Source organism: Dipodomys ordii, unplaced genomic scaffold, assembly GCF_000151885.1.
Source record: "Dipodomys ordii isolate 6190 unplaced genomic scaffold, Dord_2.0 Scaffold132, whole genome shotgun sequence".
Lineage (NCBI taxonomy): Eukaryota > Metazoa > Chordata > Mammalia > Rodentia > Heteromyidae > Dipodomys > Dipodomys ordii.
Window position 1 is genome coordinate 2300463 of NW_012267348.1, and position 22382 is coordinate 2322844.

General features: G+C 38.6%; 1 protein-coding gene across 1 annotated transcript in view; it reads right to left on the bottom strand.

The window, feature by feature from the left end:
* Positions 1-366: 366 nt before the first annotated feature.
* Positions 367-22382, bottom strand: part of Cacna2d3 (calcium channel, voltage-dependent, alpha 2/delta subunit 3) — a 935068-nt gene continuing 913052 nt past the window's right edge. The window contains exons 36-38 of the mRNA XM_013030732.1: positions 4158-4270; positions 3305-3387; positions 367-783 (exon numbers count right to left, since the gene is read on the bottom strand). Of these exons, the coding sequence (XP_012886186.1) occupies positions 691-783; positions 3305-3387; positions 4158-4270 (289 nt within the window). The 3' untranslated portion in view covers positions 367-690. The remainder of the gene's footprint in view (positions 784-3304; positions 3388-4157; positions 4271-22382) is intronic.

Sequence of the window (22382 nt, forward strand, 5' to 3'; positions counted from 1 at the left end):
AATGTCTAGGATTTATGACTTCTTTATTTCTATTCTTAAATGGTTCAGTGTTTAAATGTTATGAGAGCTGTGTTCTTACCCAAATTATGATTTCTATTGAAGTTTAATTCAACAGAATTCAGGATTCCATGTAATAAACTCTTCCTATGTAGATGATATTTTGATTTACTTCTGTAAATATTTTTACATTTGAGTGGGACATTTAAACAATTGTTAAATATTTGTCTAGAATCAGCTTTAGAACAAATTCTCTGCCAACAACCCCCCTTTACTGGGTTCTGGAAAGGATGGCTTTTCCCTCCCAATCATTTTTTTTTAGACTCAGTTCTCAGCCCATAAAATGATGATAGATTCCAAACAAGGAGATTATGATTTTAATATACTTTATTTAAAAAGTACACAGTTTTAAATTGATTTCCATGGGTTTCAAGCAGAAGGGACACTGCCTACCTCTGGCAGTCCCATGTCTGATGAGGATGAATATCATGTGGCAAACTCACATTGGCATGACTAGCAAAGTAAAAAGATAACTTTTTTGTCAACATATCTTTAAGAGTTTATATCACGCACAGTTTAAAATCATGAGATGCTGATGGTTGGACTATATATTTTGTATCTCCTATGTCGCACCATATTTTGGTTCACAGTTTATCCATGATTTAGCATGCCAAGAGAATATTTCAGTCAGTGTCACCTTGAGAAGAGGATCAAAAGCAGAGGGAGCAGAAAAAGGGCCACTGAGGCTTGGAGAGTCGGTGCACCCCCACACTCCCTTGCATTCTCCTATGGGGGAAGCAGGGGTTGGTTAGAGTACAACTGGTTCCAGTAGGTCTTAAACTTGCAACTTTGAAATCAGAGTGATTCCTAGGCTTCTCTTCCCTTTCCAACCTAAGGACAAATTCTTCTGGGACCTAAATGATGAGATAGTATATATCTATGCAAATCTTATTAAGTTAGAGATTTAAAACTCTCTCATTTCTCCAGACCCCAGTGATATACACATACAATCCACGCTACTCAGGAGGCTGAGATCTGAAGAACCTGGGCAAGAAAGTCTGTGAGACTCTTTATCTCCAGTTAACTACCAGAAAATGGGAAGTAGTACTGTGGTTCAAAGTGGTAATACTAACCCTGAGCAAGAGAGCTCATGGTTAGTACCCAAGCCCCACAACCAGAAAAAAAAAATTTTTTTTTAATCTCTGATTTCACCAGGCGCTGGTGGCTCACACCTGTAATCCTAGCTACTTAGGAGGATGAGATCTGAGCATTGCGGTTCAAAGCCAGCCCAGGCAGGAAAGTCTGTGAGACTCTTTAATTAACCACCAGAAAACTGGAAGTGGTGCTGTGGCTCAAGTGGTAGAGCACTCACCTTGAGCTGAAGCGCTCAGGGACACCAGCACCCAGGCCCAGAGTTCAAGCCCCATGACCGACAAAAATAAATAAATAAATGCATAAATAAATAAATCTCTGATTTCATTTGTCAATTCATAAAATTCCTCATTGCAAACTCTTAAGTAGAACACTCAAGAAAGAGGTAAAGGCCTGGTGGTAGAGATGTCTGCTTTGATTATCTTAAAATTAAAAAAAAAATGCTGGTCTTCTATGTTTCAGTATATAAAGATTATAAGGGAGGGTCTAATTGTTTCAGACCTTTGTCCATGGTTTGTATGTGTTTTCTTCTATCTTCACTTTTTGATGTGTGAAAGGAGACTTCTACAAAAATGAAAATTTATTTACTTCTTACTCCAGATTGGTTCATATCCACTAACTGACATTTCCCTTCTATTTTATTATGCTATGTTGTTGTTAGTAAGCATTCATTTTTATCATGCATTCTTTATTGTTTTAAAGACTCTTGGTAACAGGTCATTTAGCCAATGGCATTTCCCATTTCTCTACCTATGACAAAGACACCAATCACTAGAATCACTACTTGAGCTTCCTTATCTCTCAGTAACTTCTATGGCAAAGCTACTAATTGCTACAAGACATTTCATCTTTACCTGAACTTCCTGATCTCTCAGTGACTTATCCTTTTTCAAGTTCCATAAAATTAGCTAATGAACTTAAACAATCTTGGTTATAGTTACATTTTTTTGGTCTAGTTATATGGATCTGCTTTCCTTCAATAGCTTTCTGGTCTTTGCTAGAGACGGTTCCTACTCCTTAGAATCTAACCCTCATAATTCTAACATTTTACCATGTAAAACTAGTCTATATGTTATATATACATTTTTTATTCTGTTACACGGACCTTATCTCACAACTATAGAAACTTAAAAACTGTAGGTTTTTTTTTTTTTTTTTTTTTTGTCGGTCGTGGGGCTTGAACTCTGGGCCTGGGCACTGTCCTTCCGCTCTTCAGTTCAAGGCGAGCACTCTACCACTTGAGCTACAGCGCCACTTCCAACTGTAGGTTTTATGTTTGTCTTCTATTCAATTCCTGAAGCAAATTATCTTATTAACTCCAATAAAATCTACTCTTGGTTGTCTAAGTATGCCGTTCCTGATTTTAATTGGAGGTTTAGTGTTTGGGATTATTGTTTGTATCTACACTTTTCTACACTTTCAGTTTGTGGTTTTGATCATTGTAGAGTTGATCACTGAATTTTTACAAAGACCTTTCAGCATGTATTTGTATAGTATACTGCTGTTGAATTTACCCTTTGACTACAAAAGCAAATGTAACCAACATTTAATAACTTGTATTATCTTAAGTTAAAATCATTTGCTATTTAAAGGTGAGATTAACAAGCAGTTGGCTGTATTAACATTTTTGAGAGTAGGTATTTATTCACCCTATGGTAATGGATCTAAGGGTAGACATGGAGCTAATTTCTAGATTTTTATTTTTCTGGTTTTAAAACCTTTGTGCACATAGCATTACTGGTGGTATTTTTTTATAAGTTTACCTTTCTCTGGATTAACTTTATTTCCTCCAACCATCAGGTATAAGTAGAATGTCTTTGTACTTATGACTTCACAAGATTAGAGGCTTTATCAATGCCGACTAATATTTATATGAGTGAATTTATTAACAAAAAAGCTGCCTAAAAGTAAGCAGGGAAAATTAATTTTAACATTTAGTGAGCCACAGCCACATCACTTATGCTAAGAGTCCTTCTCTAATCTATCCTTTTTATGTAGGGTAGGAAAAAGAAAGCACCGAGGATCACCTTTCCGGATTTTCCTCTGTTTTTGTTTCCTGTTAGGGATTTTTCTCATGAGTAAACATCTCAGCTGTTATGAGACTGTCATTTTAAATTTGATGGGAAAAGAGAATAGAATCAATTCTCACACTTACCTCAGGATGGAAGCCATGACATGATTCCGGACGCCTTCTGATCTTCTGAGCCTTTAAACGTTCGCACTTAAGTGATTCATTATGTTGACTGTAGTTAAGGCATGTTTCAAAGTATTACTTTTCCTACTCTGAATTTCAGAGGTCAAAGCTTGGTATTAAACTGGCTTGAAAATTTCACTCTCTAGTGAGTGGAAATGATAAAACGTTTTCCCTCTCTTAATATTTCTCCCACAGGTATTCTGACTGTTGATCTTTTACTACACAGGGCGGATAGCCAGGCATGAGACATTCCAATGGGCCAATCATCTTGGGCTTATGACTAATGCACACCTTCCTGAAGGGGCATATTTTTCATTTCAAGTCCAGTGTGCACAAAGGCCACAGGTGACCACCATATGACCTCCACCAGTGGCAGACCAAGAGATTAAAAAACAACAACAAACAAACAGACAAACAAATCTGACCTAACTCTCCTCATTGAGCAGCATTTGTCATTGAGCAGCATTTGTCATCCCACAAGTAGACAACATATGTGCCTCTGTACCCTGTAAGAGTTAAGGTGGGGGGCCTCAAAACTTTATGCTAACAGGTTTGCCCTCTCTGTTGCCTGACAATGGACTCAGAACAGTGACAATTGGGGACAAAAGGACTTCTCTAACTTACACCACCAGGTGTTCTTTTGCCTTATTATACATGTTTTTCTTTGCTCATTTTTCTGCCAATGTTCTAACTTTAGTCACTATAGTCAAGAACTGAGGCCATTACAGTGCCACGGACCACAGCCAACCAGCAGTAACATATCCCCTTTTTCTGACTTGGGCACTAGCAGGTGGAGCTGCACACCAAAGGATATACCTGATTTCAATGGGTGCCATGGTGATGGGAGCCACAGACTCACAGAGACAGCTGCTGTCCACTACCACCATGAACAGATTGCTGCTTGGGATTTGCTGGATGACAAAGGACCTGTTGGAACAATATGCAAGATTGAAAGGTCATTTCATATCCCTCAGTTGAAGGTTAGGAAAAATTTCCCCCTGAGTAGCGAAAACTATGTTTTATAAAACAAGATTTAGCGACTGTTTTTTACTATAAAGTTGCCTTGTTTGAAGGAGCTCTGTACTTAATTACTGAGCTCTCATAAGAAGAGGTATAGCCACATGAAGTTAATACAAGATGTATAAAACATGAGTGTTAGATGTGTTGGCTAAGTCACCTAGTTTGTAAAATCTGGCTTTTCTACACCTGATTTCTTTGTCCCAGAGCAAAGATCTATTATCCTAGCCTGAATTTGATGTACTGCTAGGTGAGGTTTTCTCTCTTCCTTCCTCAATGAGAGATAACATTATATGTATGGCAAAAGATGTTATGGGTGTCTTAGAATTACCCCTATATTACTTTGTACAATATCTGCCCCAAATAAAGGAAACATATTTTGTATGAAGAGAGGATCAGTTAGTACACAGCTAAGGTTGAACAGAAGTTCTGGTCCCTCAATACAGCCAGTCTGATTGTAGTAGACTTGCTGGTGCCACATCAAGCTTTGAAGCTGCTTCAGTATTGAAGATCCTGCAGTGCTTGAACCTAGATGACTAGAACATCAACATTGTGGAAAGAAGCAATGTACTAGGTTGAGAACCAAACCTCTTGGGCTCTTTAAGCCATTGAAATTCTGTGTTGAACTGATACTGTTGTGACTACTAGGTAAGGTTCTTAAAGTGTATCTCTAAGCTGAGAATACCTCTAACCATCAGTAATAAAGCTAAGAACATCATAAGGTCAGAAACCTGTAGAAAAGGGTTCCTTGCTTTGCTGTAGAACATGCCATTCAGGGTAACCTGAATTCATGTTCCCAGGCCCCAGTCTCTCATATTTGATTCAACATAGATTATTTCCTTATATCCTTTAGATCAGTCATTTTACATTAACAATTTGGTGCTCAACCTTGAGCCACAAAGATGATCCACTTTTGCAGATGACCCATTTTTTGCAATTGGTAAGTCTTTCCTGAGTTTTGCTTCTTCCTTTCTTTTCATTTGAGTTAACAGTCCTTTGCTTTACTCTGTACTGTTTCTTGGATATCACTTAGAAAGCATTTGTTGGGATTTTTGTTTTCTAGCACTGTGACTTTTTCTCCTACGATCCTTTTATTACATATTTTTTTGTATTTGCTTTTCTCTCAATCATTACAACCTTGCCCTTAGTCTGGTGTAGGAGTTCTCTGAGTGTCTAAATGTAAGGAAGCCAATGATAGATACTTGTTGCTCCAGCTGAAAAGACACAGCTTGAAAAATGAACTGTATCTTATAGAGTGCCACAAGTATGCCAGGACCTGCAATGGCATTAATAGGGAAAGTCTCAAGATACTATGCCTTTGTCCTGGGTCAGCAGAACTCTATTCCCTTATCCAGGAAGACATATGTAAAGGATGTTATATTTCATAAACTTGCAGGGTAAACACAGATCACAGAGGGAGGCTTTGGGGTGAAAACAGGAAGAGACTGTCATAACCAGCACATACACCATTACAAAACACAATACCTATCAGTTAGGTAGCAATTCTGGGGAGAAAAGGAGCCTCAGCTAAAATGGAAGCAAATTCAAGAAAGAAAGGCTGGCACTTCAAGTTGTATGTCTGAAGGTTAGGGAAGCTCAACTCGCCGGTATTCAGAAACATGGGGAAACGACTAAAGATGACTTGGCTTTTTTGTTTCCCTAAATACAGGATATTTCATCTTCCTAAACTCGGTTTCCCACATAGCAAACCAGAAACCTTTGACAGTGAAAGAGGGGGAGATTCTTGTCTTGCTGAGCATTTTTGTGATGGTCCTAAAATCTGGTTGTAGATGCAGCTTCAGTTAAAAAATACCTACTTCTAACCACCAATACCTACTTCTATCCTCCCCTGATGCCTTCTAGGTGGAAGTATCTAAAGTGGGTGAGTTTCCTTTGCCAGGGAAAGAAAGGTGATATTCTGGTGTAGTGGTGGCTGGCCCTGTAATCTTTAGGATCAGGAGAGAGAGGGGCCTGGAGACAGTGCAGGTCCATCTAGAAAAACTGGCCCTGGCAATCCCTACAAATAGCTTTGGTGGGGGCTCCCGGTGCTGCTTCCTTCTTGCTTGGCTGGGATTTCTCTTGTAATCTTTGAGTTCATGGTAGTATGCTGCAACCTTTCCTGGTAAGTGCACTTTTGATCTTGTCATATAATTTCATTGTTGTTAAAGCTAACATGCCTAACTTAAATGGATTGTGACTATCTTTAGGAAATTCTTTTATTTATTTTTGGCAATACTAGGATTGGAACTAAGAGACCCATACTTAACTAGTCAGATGTTCTACCACTAGAGACACCCTACCAACCCTTTTAGTTTGGTTATTATTTAGATTTTAGTTTGGAGTTGGGCCTAGGCCTCCATATAGATGGAAATAAGATATGAGCTACCATACCAGTTTATTGATTGAGATGGGCTCTTACTAACTTTTTGCTTGGCCCTCTTTCATTCATAATCCTCTTGATCTCTGCCTTCATATAACTAGAATAATCATTAGGATAATTGTGTGTGTGTGTGTGTGTGTGTGTGTGTGTGTGTGTGTGTGTGTGTGCTATTCCTGAGCATTTTTGCTCAAGGCACTTGAGCCACAGCTCCACTTCCAGCTTTTTTGGGTAGTTCATTGGAGATAAGAGTCTCACAGACTTTCCTGCCCAGGCTGGCTTTGAACCATGATCCTCAGATCTCAGCCTCCTGAATAGATAGGATTAGAGGCAAGAACCTGGCCTACCATTAGGGTAATTTTTAAATCACAGTTACAAGACTAACATACAAAAATGTTTCCTAGCTTTCTTGCTTAAAGAAAGAAAAAGAAGTAGCTAAAATGTAAACATCTAGTGGGGATGGGAGGGAACAACTGGAAAGGGAGGGGTGACATCCAAAAAGAAATATACTCTTTACCTGATTTATATAACTGTAACTGCTCTGTGGATCACCTTCATAGTAACAATTTCTTTTTGTTGGTTGTGGGGCTTGAACTCTGGGCCTTGGGAGCTGTCCCTCCTTTCGCTCAAGCTAGTGTTCTACCACTTGAGCCACAGCACCACTTCTAGTTGTCTGGTGGTTTATTGGAGATAAGAGTCTCATGGACTTTCCTGCCCAGGCTGGCTTTTAACCCCAATCCTCAGATTTCAGCCTCCTGAGCTAGGTTTACAGGTGTGAGCCCCTGGTGCTCAGCTTATAATAACAATTTTTAACGTAAACATCTAGGATTTAAATACTGGATTCAAATAAGGAAAAGAGAAACATGTCTTTAAATTCAGACAAAGGAGAGCTAAATTAAACATGCTATATGGGACCTATTTCACCCTCCCACCAAAAAAATGTTGTTCCATAGCCTACAAATGAGAAAAGGTTATGCAAAAAATTCATCTCAGAACCTGATAAAAACTATGTGATCATATTTTGTCATTCATTTGTTAGAAAAATAAAGTTTTCTTCAAAACTGTTAGCATTCCCTCTTGCCATAGTAATTGATGCACTTTGTAAGTACCTGGTTAGGATTAGCCATCTGCCACCTGGACTGGGTTCTGTTCCATGTCAGGGTACCATGATAGTCTTTGTTGACCCACATGGAAGCTAGGGCTCCCCCTAGTGCCATTGAGCTAATTTCTTTCCATCCCTGCAGTGCACTGGGGTTTTGTGGGATGCCTTTCCCTTGCTCCTTTCTAACCCCTCTGGAGAAGAAACCTAGGCTGAAAGACACTGGGTAGACTAGTGACCCTTTCTTTCTCATCCTACAAATTTCAATTTTCCCCTTCCACAAGTCCCAAATCCATTCAGAGTAGGGGCTTCTACTAGTCCTTCATGTTTGTCCCATCTACACTGGATTCATATTTGGGAGGGATTTCTTAGAAATTCAGAGCACACATTTGTTTCCTTCAAGGGAGTTTAGGCAGAACTTGTTCTTTCCAGAATGACTGGGAACCTGAGATGCATGAAAGCAGGGAAGAGGTCAGAAAGCTCAAGAAGGCTTTCACAGGTTGCTTCTCAGGTTGGACAGTCAGATTGGATGTTAGATGTTCAAGATTACATCTGATTAGAAAACAAGGCAGATTCGAAGAATTTAACTCCTTAGGTCTCCCTAGTACGGCCTTCCTACATTTTAAGTTGCTGTATTTAAACACTTTGTAAATGAAGTTTACATATAAAGGTGGTTTCTGCCGATGACTAGCTTTAAGATGGAAAGATAGAAAATAGCAAAAGTAAAGGCTAGGTCAAAGGAGAAAGTTTCTTTGAACAGGGTTTAACTTTTTCTGTGGTTGAGATAGATGAATAACCCATCTTACTTCACTTCCAAAAGTATGATACTGAATTGCAATTTCAGGATTAAAGATTTGCTTTAAGTGATGGAAGAGGTGATCATCAAAATCACAAAAAACATTTTGGAAACTTGGAAACTGAAAAAGAATAAATCTAAAAAAGAGCCAGAGAATCTTTTCTCTGTATTTCTCTCTTTATATGTCTAATGATACCAAAGGGACTGAGAAATAAATGAGTGCTCATAAATTAAATAACATCATCCCAAACACACTCTTCAAGGTTTGTAAGACTTGGGAAAATCCTAAGTAGCTAAGGCTTGTCTACTATTTAGCTTAGAGAGTGCTTGCTTAGATACTGCATAACATTCACATGCTATTAAAATGGTTAATGAGGGCTAACAAGCTTTGTATAATGCCTCAAAATTTCCATGAGCAATTTGGATAATTGTTAGTAATGGGTAGATTAGGAAAAGGTAAGTAGAATAAACATTTATAAGTAAAATCCTCAGAGCTTCAACGTAATCTTCACTAAAACTATCAGATTATGCTATACTGTTAAGTAATATTCATTAGAGGGCTAGGTGACTTCTAAATAGAATACTGATGTCTATGACTGGCATTTTTATTTTATGTAATTTAAAGGCTAAATGAGTCATTGCGGAGACAAAGGTTATAATCCTGGCACTTGGAGGCTGAGCAGGAGAGTCTCAAGCCCTATCTAGGTTACATACTCAGACCCTGTCTCAACAAAACAAAACCCTAAATATATTTGGGTATGTTTCCATACTTAAAATTTCATTACAAAAATGTAAAAGTATTAGTCTGTGTACTTGCTAGGGGTTAATTATCAAAACGAACAAGAGGAGAAACAGCTCCGTATCTGAGGGAAATGAGACATGTTTTATGAAGGAGGTCACAAAATATGAGAATTTGTTGAGGAGAAAAGAAGGTAAGTGTTTGTTCTAAAAGGGACTAGTTTTGCTCAACATGGCGACTCAAGGCACCATCTCTGCCTACTTGGGAAGCAGAGATGGGGAGTAGCAGTTCAAGGCCATCCTAGGTCTAAAAATCGAGGCCTCTATCTCAATCAATAGGTAGGCATAATGGGTGCGCACTCTAGCAACACACCCAAGAAGCATATACAGGAAGATCATAGTCCAGCAGGACATAAAAAGAGAACCCATATAGAAAATAATCAAGGCAATCTTGGGGCTGGTAGCTCACACATATAATCCTAGCTGCTCAGGAGGCTGAGTTCGCAGGATCAGTGTTCAAAAGCTAGCTCAAGCAGATAATCTAAGACACTTTGTTTTCAATTAACTAGAATAAAGCCAGAAGTGGAGGTGTGGCTCAAATGATAGAATACCAGCGTAGCAATTCCTGAAGTTCAATCTCTAGAACTGCCAATAAAAGATCTGTTCCCGTATAAGCAGAGTACTTGTAAGTCAATGAAAATACCATGAAATGGGTGGTGGTATTGTAAAAAGGTTTTGCAAGTGAACTTGTGGGAAAATTTATATGTGGTCAAGTGAATACAAAATGTATAAAGACCAAACAAATCATAATCTAACAACACATCTCAGAAACTTAGAAAAAATAATAAATCAATGCAAGATCATAAGAAATAGTTTAAAGATCAAAGCATACATAAAATAAAAATTAAAAATAGAGATGATAAATAAATCTTTTTCTTTATTTGTGATAATTTGGATAAAACAATCCCACTTTGCCCAAAAGTGGGATCGCTGGGTCATAGGGGAGCTCTATGTGGAATCTTTTGAGAAACCTCCATACTGCTTTCCAAAGTGGTTGAACAAGTTTACACTCCCACCAACAATGCAGTAAGGTTCCCTTCTAGAGGCCACATCCCCTCCAGCATCTGTTGTTATTAGAGTTCTTGATTCTAGCCATTCTAACTGGGGTGAGGTGGAATCTCAATGTTGTTTTGATTTGCATTTCTTTTATGGCTAGAGGTTGAACATTTCTTCATGTGTCTATTGGCCATTCTTGTTTCCTCTTCAGAAAAGTTTATCTTTAAGTCTTTAGCCCACTTATTTATTGGGCAGCTGTTTCTTTGAGTAATAAGATTTGAACTCAGGCTTCCTAAGCAGGTACTCTACCACTTGATCCATGCATCCACTATCTTTATTGCTTCAGTTATTCAGATGAGGATGCAGAGGAAAAAGGAAGTCTTCTACACTGTTGGTGGGAATCTAAAATATTATAGTCTTTATGGAAAACAGTATGAATATTCAGACGAAGAACAGTTCATAACAATAAGGTGGCTCAGACTTCCTAGATGATGCCATTGCCTGAGAAAGATGGCATCGAACTTAATGAAGGGCCCCAGATTCCTTCCACAGGGAATTTCTTGGATAAAAATGACTGAATGATTTGCAATTACTAGTATATGTCTGAGACAAGCAGAAAAGGTCAGATAAGTTAATGTTAGGGGAATGAACCCCAAGATAAGTATTCAAATGTTTTTTTTCTTTCATGCAATTGTTTCTAACATATTTATAAGATGATTTCTTTGTTGCTTTGTATGTCCCTCCCCCACGGTATAACCCCTGCTTTCACTGTATTTGATGCTGGTATAATTTATGGAGGGAAAGGGCAGAAACAAATAGTTTAACTAGGGATACAGGCGGACCCATTGCAACAATGAGATGTACAAGTCGTTATGTGGAAAAATGAACTTTAAAACTTTGGTGGGGGCGGGGGGAATTGGGTGGGGGGAGGTGGGGGGAGTATGGGAAGGAATGGGAAGGGGAAACAAAGAGGAGGCAACAATGCTTGATAAGAAATGTACTCGTTATCTTGCCCATGTAATTGTAACTCCTCTGTATGGTATTCTCACAAAAAATAATCTTTATTATGAAAAAAATGACTCAATGAGTAAGAGCTAAAATCAAATGATTTTGCCTACTGGAAGAGAGAGAGAGATTCCTTCAAAGAGCTGCAGGTGTGGAACCTTGTTTTCTGCTAAGGGCGATTTGGATATTTATAGCATCATTCACAGGCCTAGATTTATTGAGTTTTGAGTCCCACTTGTAGTTGCCTAGGCAGAGTGAGACTAAAATGATTTCATGGGTCTTACAGGGCCTGCAGCCTGCCTCTGTTATGAAACCAAGAATTTAGCCCAGGTATGATTAAACACCTTCTGTCCAACAAAACCTCAGGGGCTATAAATTCTTGAATTTACAATTCTCCCCTCATATGGGTTCCAGTTCCTGACAGTGTGTGTGGGTGTGTGTTTGTGTGTACCTAGAAAAATTGGGTGATACTCATCTTCACTGAACTGACAAATCAAATGAACTCACAAATTCCTCTAACAACTATTGCACTTATACTTGTTCTTTTAGAATGCATTCTTATAGTCTTGAATATCTTCGTATACAGATCATTTAAAAGACTTGGAATTTGCTTGCTATGTTGTCCCTTTCCTTCTCTATTTTTTTTTTGAGACAGGGTCTCACTGTACAGCTTTGTAGCTGAAGCTGGTCTAAAACTCACCATGTAGCCTAAGTTGTTCTTGAAATTGTCATATTCCTGTTGTTAATACTTAGCACTTCCCAAGTACTGAGATTACTGACATGTGCCATTTCACCACACTTTGGTATGTTTTCTTAAAGAATTAGTGTAATCCTGACTTGGTTTTTAAATAAACTACAAATGATGATGGTGTTATGTCAGTAACTGTATTTTTGTTATGATTGTTTGCTCATTTATACCCTTGTTTTCCTTGAATACACTCTTTATAATCTCCAAAGAAAAAAAATTAAATTATACCAAATAGAGAATTAAGAAAAATTCAGACTGTCTGGTGAAGATTATTTAGAACCTAATAAAAATAAAGTTCCTTTTGGGATACTTCTATTTCAGACCAAACTTCCATATCCAAAGCAACAAAAATTCTTTTTAGGAAAAAAGAAAGAACATTAACTGGGTCTCACTAATTAGATTACTATGCTGCTATTGATATTGGAAATGACCAGATATGGCACTCCCAGATAAAAGTGCCAATTTGTTGTAGCTTCTGGTGTTTCATGACAACCCCAAACCTGGTAAGCAGGGCTGGATTCTCTAGAGCATGAGGCCTGACCACACCTTTCACTCACATGAACTCAGATTTATGAGTTCTGGTGGACTCCAGATTGCAGTACTATAAGGCTGGGAGACTCTGGGAAGCAGAGGCAATATGCAGATGCCCATCTGCTTTAGGGTCACTTCTATTTTATTGATCCAGGTGTAGGATATCCTAAAGTTTGGGGTTGACTCTGATAATCCAAATACTAAAACACCCCCCCAAAAGAGATCTCATAGGAAGTACAGGTTAAGTTTAAGACAAGTTGAATTTTCTATAGGAAACATTCCTTAAAAGACAATTCACTTAATATTTCCTCTAGATGCAGTTTTTAGTTTCAGTAAGATAGTAAAGGATGGGAAAACCTTTTACAAAGCAAATGTATAAAGTGCTAGGCAAATGATATAGGAGTATTCCTGAGCTCGAAGGTAGGAAAGAGTCTGTACTTAATTCAGTAGGGTAATTAACAGTGTTAATAGAAACAGAATCAAAAGTGGCTATAGGACAATAGAAAATACCTCTTAGTAAAAAATGTTAGTATTTCAATGGAAATACTATGGAGAGCATCAATTATGGAAAATAATAGATGAGGCCTCTAATCTGTACCTTTCAAGTGCATTTTCCACCTAGAGTCTTTGATATATCCTATAGTACAATTAACGGATACCAGAAGAACACTGAACCATATCTGCGTGCTTGCTAGAATTTCATTTCCATGTTCTGATTATTAAAAATGATATCAAGATTTCATAGATTTTTAATAGAAATAACCAAATTTCCCACAAGTTTGGCCTTTTATCTTTACCTCATTTGTTACAAGGGAAAGAATTCAAAATAAGTGTGGTTGCCTGACTTCATAATGTGACTTTCCAAAACTAGAACCTGGTATAACACCAAAACTGTAAGAAAAAAAATCAAAGTATTTAGCAACAAATAACAGTTACAGGGGCTGGGAAGGTGGCTCAGTGGTAGAGTGCTTGCCTTGCATACATGAGGCCTTGGGTTCAATTCCTCAGCACCACAAAAGCAGAAAAAGCTGGAAGTGGTGCTATGGCTCACGTGGTAGAGCGCTAGCCTTGAGCTGAAGTGCTGAGGGACAGTGCCCAGGCCCAGAGTTCAGGCCCCACTGTGATATATATATCACAGTAAAAATGTAAAAGTTAAAGAACACATTTCATCCAAAAAAAGTTACAATGAATTGGACATTTAAGGCCAATCTTCCTTAATATTAGAATCAGCCAAAAGATTAGAATGAAACGCAATAATAGATTTCATCAAGCACTATACATAAAGGAGAAAAAGCATACTGTCATGTTGATTAAAAAGTATGGTGATAAATTCAAAAAGTGTTTATTTTTTGATTGATTGGGAAATGTTTCATTCATCTGCTACCTTTTCTTCTTTTAAGCACACTAAGTTCTTGATCATTGTAACTAAGTACAATACTCTTTACTGTGTGCTACATGAAAATGTACCAGATAAAATGGATGGAAAAAAGAGGGAAAGTCAAAACTGGATCATGACAGTTAATTGTAGTGTGACCCAGGCATGACTTGAAAACTATAACTCCATGGGACAAGAAAACATTTGGTCTCCACATGCACACTGTGTGTGGCATGGCCAACAGAGGAAGCGGAAAACTCAAGTTGTCTGAAGATGCTGTAGATTGCTTGACCTTGGCTGATTAAAACACGGAGATTGAGCAAAGATGTCTTGGGCTCCTTAGGGGCCAACTTATGTATCTGATCTAATATTCTGGGGATTGTTAGGTAAACTTCTTAAGATATATCATTCAGATTTACAGAGCCTTAGACCCCAGTAGCTATCTAGAACATTGGAAGCCTATGGAAAAAATATCCTTGCTTTGCTGTAGTCTACCCATCAGAGGCCCTAGCACACAGCAATTTGTTCTGTGGCTATAATTGAACCCTTTCTGGGTTGGCGTATGTAATTCCAGGTAACTTGAATTGATGTTCCAAGGTGATGGTCACTCAGGTTTGGCTCAGAATAAACTGTTTCTGCATTATTGTATATCAGTGATGTGGCATGGGAAGGCCATCATAGAAATTGTCCTTTATCAAGAGGTGCTGCTGTGTCTTGGAGGACTCTGCAGATGTGCTAAACCTTTATCACAGGCTGACAGCCCACGTTTCATGATATTTCATTAAATTCATTTCTTTGGTGAAAATATAATTTAACCTGACAAAAACATTGGTTTATAGGGGAGTAAACCTTCTTTCCAATCAATTTATTGTGTTCTCTAGAGTGTATCATCATGGTGAATTAAATTTGTTTAATGAAGAAGAATTCTGCTTTGTGGAGAAAAACTCCCACTTCTTTAGACCTGTTACTACCTCATTTGCTGAATTATGAATGAATTCACTAAGACTCCAATGCACCTGGTTTTCTTTCTGCAAATTCCAATATCTATCCATAAGATAAACCCTGGAGATCAGTTGTTTTTCTTCATCCTCAGTGGCAAATAGGACATGCCCCTCCCTAAATCACTATCTAGACTCTAGCATCCGACTTTTGGTTCTCTCTTCCCTTCTCCATGACGACACTTGGTTTGGGAAACCTATGCAACATTTTAAACATTTTTAAACTAAAAACAAAATTTCTGCTTATCATTCCCTTTGGTGCTAGATGCACTCCTACCTAAGCAAAGGTAATCTCTCCAGTAATTCTGGAGTTTCTGTGTAATAGATAATGCTTATCAGCATAAAAAATCCAACCAGAGATGGCTCTCAGCAGAGAACAGTGACTTCCAATTTGGAAAGAGAAGGACAAAACCAAGATTGTGTAACAACTCTAAAAGAGCTAGAAGAGTTGAAATGAACTCCAATATAGGGACACAAATAATTTTTTCTTTCTTGCTATTGTTTCTAACATATTTATAATGCACTATGTGAATTTTTTGTTTCTTTGTATGTTCCTCCCCCATGGTATAACCCCTGTTTTCACTGTATTTGATTGGTGCTCCTTCTCTAATTTAGGAAGGGGATGGGAAAAAACAAAATGCTTAAATAGGGATACAGGTTGACCCACTGTAACAATGAGATGTATAAGACACTATGTTGAAAATGAACTTTACAACTTTGGTGGGGGGAGGGGGAAGATGGGTAGTTGTAGAGGTGGGAGGGAAATGATGGTAGGGAAAAAACAAAGAAGGAGGCAACAATGTACTCATTACCTTGCTTATGTAACTGTAACCCCTCTGTATAGTATTTTTACAATAAAAAAACATACAAACAAAAGAACTAGAAGAGTAAGTCAAACCAATCTATCAAATGCCAGCTGCACAATAAAGAGGAATGAGATTAAAGTATAAAAAATTCAAAGGAAGAAAAATTTCTCAGTTGTAAAAAAGAAAAATCCCTATTCTTTTCATTGAATAGTTAGTCAAACATGACTGGAAGTTCAAATCATCAAGGAGAGAGACCAGTCTTAAAGCTTCTGCAGAATAAATAACTTGGAAATGAATGAGAAAAAACTACCACAGGAATGGGGGGGGGATGAGGAAACAGATCAAGGAAGTTTTGAGGGAAAGGAAATCAAAGCTGTCTCAATGACAAAGGTAACTGTAGAAGATTATAGAAAATTTGGAAATAATTACTGGAAATATGAAAAATAAAAACCCAATTAATCCTACATAGCATTAAGTTAAATACATATACATCCCTTCCACTTTGTCTAAAATTATTGCAATTACAATAAAAATGAAGCTGATAGATTCCCATATTAAAAGGCAGAGACTCATACAAAAATACTAGTATTATGTTGTTTGCCACAAACATTCCTAAAACAAAATGACTTAGAAAGAGGGAAAATGTATTAGAAAAAAAGCTAACATTAAAAGAGAAAGGCTATTAATGTTAGTACACAAATGTTCACTGAGTAAAGTATTATTAAAATGTAACAAAACAGTTCATACTAAGCCACTAACAAGATATGAAATGGATCTTTGTGTAAATAAACTGAAGTAGCAAAAAGAAATGGAGAAGAATGATCTATTAAAATATGGAATGGAAACTCAGGTTAAACAATATACAATATGAACTATTTTGAAATATGGAGAACTGCAGCACATTTCTAGGATCAGAAATCTTTGGTTGCATGTTCTTCTAGTAGAGACTTCTAGGAATCATAAAAATACATAACACAGCTTGGTGCTGGTGGCTTATGCCTGTAATCCTAGCTATTCAGGAGGCTGAGATCTGAGGATCATGGTTCAAAGCCAGCCCAGCCAGCAAGGTCTGTGAGATCTTATCTCCAATAAACCACTCAGAAAACCAGAAGTGGTGCTGTAGCTCCAGAGCTAGAGTGCTTGCCTTGAGCTGAAGAGCTGAGGGACAGCACCAGGCCCAGAGTTCAAGCCCCACAACCAACCAATAAAAATGTAAAAGTTAAAGAACACATTTCATCTACCCTTGAGAATATCAGAGTGACTTGAGCAAAATGGGTACAGTGTGTGCTTAAGTATGGTAGGAAAACAAAAAGATCACAAATAATTGAACTACATTTTCAAATCAAGGAGCTGGGAAATGAGATCATAAATGTTCACCTTTCCCCTCGCTGTATCTCTTCCTTCATCTGCCCTGGAGTACTGATGTTCCTCTCCAAGGCTCAGTTCTCAGGCTTGCCCAGAGGCCACTAAGAACAAGTAAACACTGCACAAATAGTTTTCCTCATCCCTACCCTTTCATCTGACAAGTTTTGTCATCTTCCATGTCATGAAAAGCAACTCTCCTTAGGTCTTCTAACTACTGCTTGATTTCCTAGTTCCTGTAGTCTAAGTCCTAAATAGAATTATTTTTCAGGGTGCTAGTAACTCACAAATGTAATCCTGGCTACCTGGGAAAGGATGATATAAAAAAGCCAGTTGCAAAGAAAAATCCACGAGACCACAGCTCCAATTATTTAAGGCTGTAGGCATGGCTCAAGGCCTAAATGTTATTGTGGCAGCCAAGTTAGCAAGCCAAGCCATGTGAGACCCTGCGTTTGAAATCTGTACTGATAACATAAAACTATTCATCTCCATTTTCTGTCTTGCCTCTCTTCCTCCTTCCTCATACATCTTCTTTCGCAGATTCCTTCCAGCATGATCAGTGGCTGCCAAGAATCAAGGATGAGACTACCTTTCTTTGCCACCCCTTCTTCCTGGCTTGGTTCCTGCCTACAAGGACCGCATCTGATTGTTACTTCTCTCTTATCTCCAGTAACTATAGCTATGCTGGAGACAGAAGATTCACAGTAAGTATTTGTTGAAGTAATGACAGAATTTATAGTAATGAAAGCAAAAGATTAAGGTACAAATAAAACTGAATAAAAGTGATGAAGTCAAACTGTGATTTAAAGAGGTATTATCTTAAGTCAACTTCTGGCACTCTTGATTAAGAAAGAAGTCACAAAGCAACATTAAAACCCAAAAGATAATGAGGCATTTTAAACATTTTTGGTGACTTTTATGTATACGGCTGCAAACAATTTTAAAACTTAGGGAAAACACACCTTGGAGAAATAAATCATAAATTATCTACCTTTGGCTAAGCTATAAACATGGGCTGGCCAATTGCTATTAACAAAACTGAAATGCTCATTGAAAATCTACCCCTAGGTGAATACTACCACAACACCAAAGAACAGATATAGCTATGTTCTTAGAAAACCCACACAGACCCACTGACCAGCTTTTGGAACTAATAAAAGAACTCAGCAAGCTGACTAGTTACATAATCAGCATATAAAACCATAGCCTGACACTGGTAGTAACCAATGGGAACTGTTTATAGCATAAAGAACCATTGATACTTCCAATTATCACTATAAATGCCCAAGAGTAAATTTAATAAGGATCATGCTTCTGTGAAGATGAAACATCACTGAAGAATATAAAATCAGACAACATCAGAACATTAGGAAAAGAGCACTCATTTAAAAAATGTCACTTCTACCTTAATTAACTTTGTAACACAAAACCAATTGCATGCAATATCCAAATATGATTTGGGTAGAATTTAAGGTAATGATTCTCAGATACTTTCAGTACAAAGAAGAATTAAAACAAATGTGGTGGGGGGAAGGACTTCATTAAGAGGGAAGGGAAGAGACTTGCATTATTCAATATCAAAACCCATAAAGATATTCATAGAAGAGTAGACACCGATGAAGGATAGATATGTAAGAATGGTAGAGGTTGGGGGACTCACTCTCTAAAATTTAAACTAGTACAAATTTAAAAATGCAAGATTAGGGGCATAGCGCAAATGTGAGGCCTTGAGTTTGATATTGGGCACTGTAATACGATAACATAAAATCTGTGGAAAAGTTCTTGGATCAATAGGGGGTTAGAGGGAAGGGAAAGAGGAACAAGTTCTGTCGGGAAGAAGATAGGTAACATCAAGAGAGAACTGATCTAGGGAGAGTGAAAGACCATGAGTATAACTGGAATAGATTATCAGCATGGATGTTGAACAATGAAACCTGTTGAAATTGTTTGGGCAAGTGGGGGAAGGAAGAGATTGGAAAACATAGCACACATGTATGGAAATGTCACAGTGAAATACACTGCCTTTAGATGCAAATAAAAAAAATTGCTGATAGTCAACTTGAACTTAATCTCTCACACTAATAAGGATCATCATAAGGATTCATGCATTCTTGTCTAAGATTCTTAAAGTATTTACAAAGTAAAGTCTGTGCAAGAACCAAGGAGTGCTGATTGTCTTATTTTAGAAAAAACTGGAATTCATGGAGGATGTGTAAACTCTTACAGCAGTTGTAGGACTAAGACCAGATTATACCCATTTTAGAGTCAGAGAAACAAGGGGCTAAGTAGTTTACCAGAGTAGCTAGCACAGAGCTGGAGTTCCATCCAACACAGAGCTTGCCCAAGCCCATGCAGCTCTGCTACCACAGGCCGCAGATTCTGTCCTGCATTGGAATTATTAGTGCACAGATTCCCCGAGGTGCAATCCATTGACATCACCCCATACTGGCTGCTTCGTGACAACAAACACAAGATTCTGATTTTAACACACTTCACGGGAAGTCCACCATAGCAAATGTCCCCATTTTCCTTTTCAAACCCTAGGAGATGAAAAGCCCTGCATGTGCCTGCCCTGAAGCCTAGGAAAACCACCCCTCGTGAAGGATTTGCCAGCGGAAAGATTAACTACTTTTCCATATTTTAAAGACATACTGTCTGCTTATTAACATGGTGTTTCAGAGAAGCCTGGGCAATGTTAGCTGTTATATGGACAGCGTGTATTTATGGCCCAGGGTCCAGGGTTGAACTTCATAAAGCACACCTTCATCCAGCTGGGCCCTGAAGCCAGGCTGACGTCATAGTGTGGGAGAGCCGAGCCTGGTGCGTTTGCCTGCAGCAAAATAAAAAATTCAAACAGGGAAATGCTTCATAGAGAAGTGCTGCGGTGGTTTCTAGGCAGAGATAGGTCAAAATGTGTAAAAGAAATTAGGTCCTCCAGGGAAAGGAAGTTGCAAAGAGGGAAGCAATTTTGATGCGTAAGGTGCCGGAACTGAAGTAACCCAGTCCTCCTTTTTCCCATCCATTGCCGACTGAGCAAGGACTGGACAGGAAATGTTGATGTGATTTCAAGGCAGCCTTCTAGACCAGAGAGATGCCTTGCAACATGCTTATCCATCTAATGAGAGGTGCTGGGCTGGACAGATGGCAGCTATCTTCCTGCTGCTTCCCTATCTTACAGGCGACAAACACATACAATGGAGCGGGACCAAAGGGCTAGCTTTGCTGAGAAGTACAGGGCCGGACATGTTTGGAGAACCTGTTTGGCTCGTTTTCATTGCATAGGGACAGAACCATGATTAAAAAAAAATAATAACGGCAGGATAGAACCTACAGATGTTTTGAACTCTTTCAGGATTTTCCCCTTTATGGATTTACTGCACTTTTCCCCAAAAGATGAGAGATAGTGTGTCACAAGGACCTCTCTAGATTTCTACACTTCACTCACATCCACCTGGGTAGGGTCTATCCAATGGATCTGCAGGGGATCTTCTTCTCTTTGGAGAAGCATACACCTCAAGCATACACAAAAAGGTCCTGCACTTACCCAGGCTAGTAAGTTATGGGTAGCAACCATTGGATGATGATTTAAACTCAAACTAAAAATTAAACACAAGATATTCTCTGTCCTTCCCCTACACTACACTATCAATGACACTGGAGGTGACCAAATGGAAGGTCTGCTGTCATGTTCAGCCCAAAGAAAGGCCTCACCTGCCCCTGGCCAATAAAGTGACAGAGCCCAGTACTTTTACAGGTGAATTGTTTAGCATGTCAGTGCATATACAGTTCCCAAATATTTGAAGTGTTTCGGAGCACAGGGAAAGAAGGAAATAGTTCAGATTCTTTGTATGAAGAACATTGATACCAAACTGAATAATCTCCCTTTCTGATTACTGATGCCCAATCAGAATGCTAATGAACAGCTTTATTGATTTGTTCCAGCTGAAAGAAATAGGAACATGAAGTGTCTCTCAAGTCTTCTTCCATCCTTCCTCTGTCCTTCCCTCCCTTGCTCCCTTTCTTCCTCTATCATCTCTCTGTCTTCTACTTCCACTCAACTCTACTTTTAAATTCTTGCTTTCTCATGTCCAGTGATATCTTACATAGATTCCAAAACTTTCTGAATACTTCAGGTTTATAAATTTAGTGCCATCTGGAATACTCTGATTTCATGTCAATTGCAAAGCTCTTCACTGTTTTTCCTGCAAGCTTCTAGATTTTACCTTTCTTTCACAGCTTGGAATTAGAAAAATAGCAAAGAGGTATTTCTACTGTCAAGGCAAGTATCATTCTGTCACCACAGCTTTTGTTGTGACAAAACTTGATTAGCTTAAGGTCTGTGCTGTGTGGCCTAGCATTCAAATGCAGGCTCTATTGTGAGATTATTATGGGTTCTCTTGAGGGCCTGAAGACTCTCACCGCAGCCCAACTTGACCATCTGTGTATCTCTACTATCAGAAGGTACTCCACAATCTGCTGTCACTGGAGTAGCCTTTGCCTACAAACAGTCAAAAATGATGGGTTTAAGCAAGAAGGCTCAAGGTCAGCCATCTTCATTTTGTCTCCTGACCCATGAAAAGCACACATATCTTTCTCTGGCCCTACCAGAGGCTAGATTAGTGTTGACGCCTTTCCTAGACCTCATGTATTGCCCAGAAAAGCATCAAGTCTGGGCTTACTTTCTTTGGGTATTCTCAAAGGAAGAGTCTGTGAGAATTTCCCCAGCCCATCTAGCTCCCTGGACAAACACACCTGATGCATCCTTGTGAACTGTGTACCTCTGTATGCCTCCTGTGACCACTGATGTCTCATGAGGCCCTCACCTCTCTTCACACAGTCAACTGGAAGTACCCAAATAAATTTGAGGGTTTAAATTAGCACCAGACAGATGGCTGCTCTACCTAGAACCTGTGGTGCTTAGCATCATGGCGTCCTCCTGTAAGTCTAGGCTACAAGAAAATCCCCACTTTACTTCTAGTGCCCATCCTCCCAGTGGATCTAGTCATGTAAGACATCCTTCACAGAACTGGAAAAGAGCCTGTGCTGTGGGATGCATTCATTGGTGTCTAACAGACACTTGACATAAATACCATTCCTGAAAACGGTCTTTGAAAGAGAAATAAATAGGTAT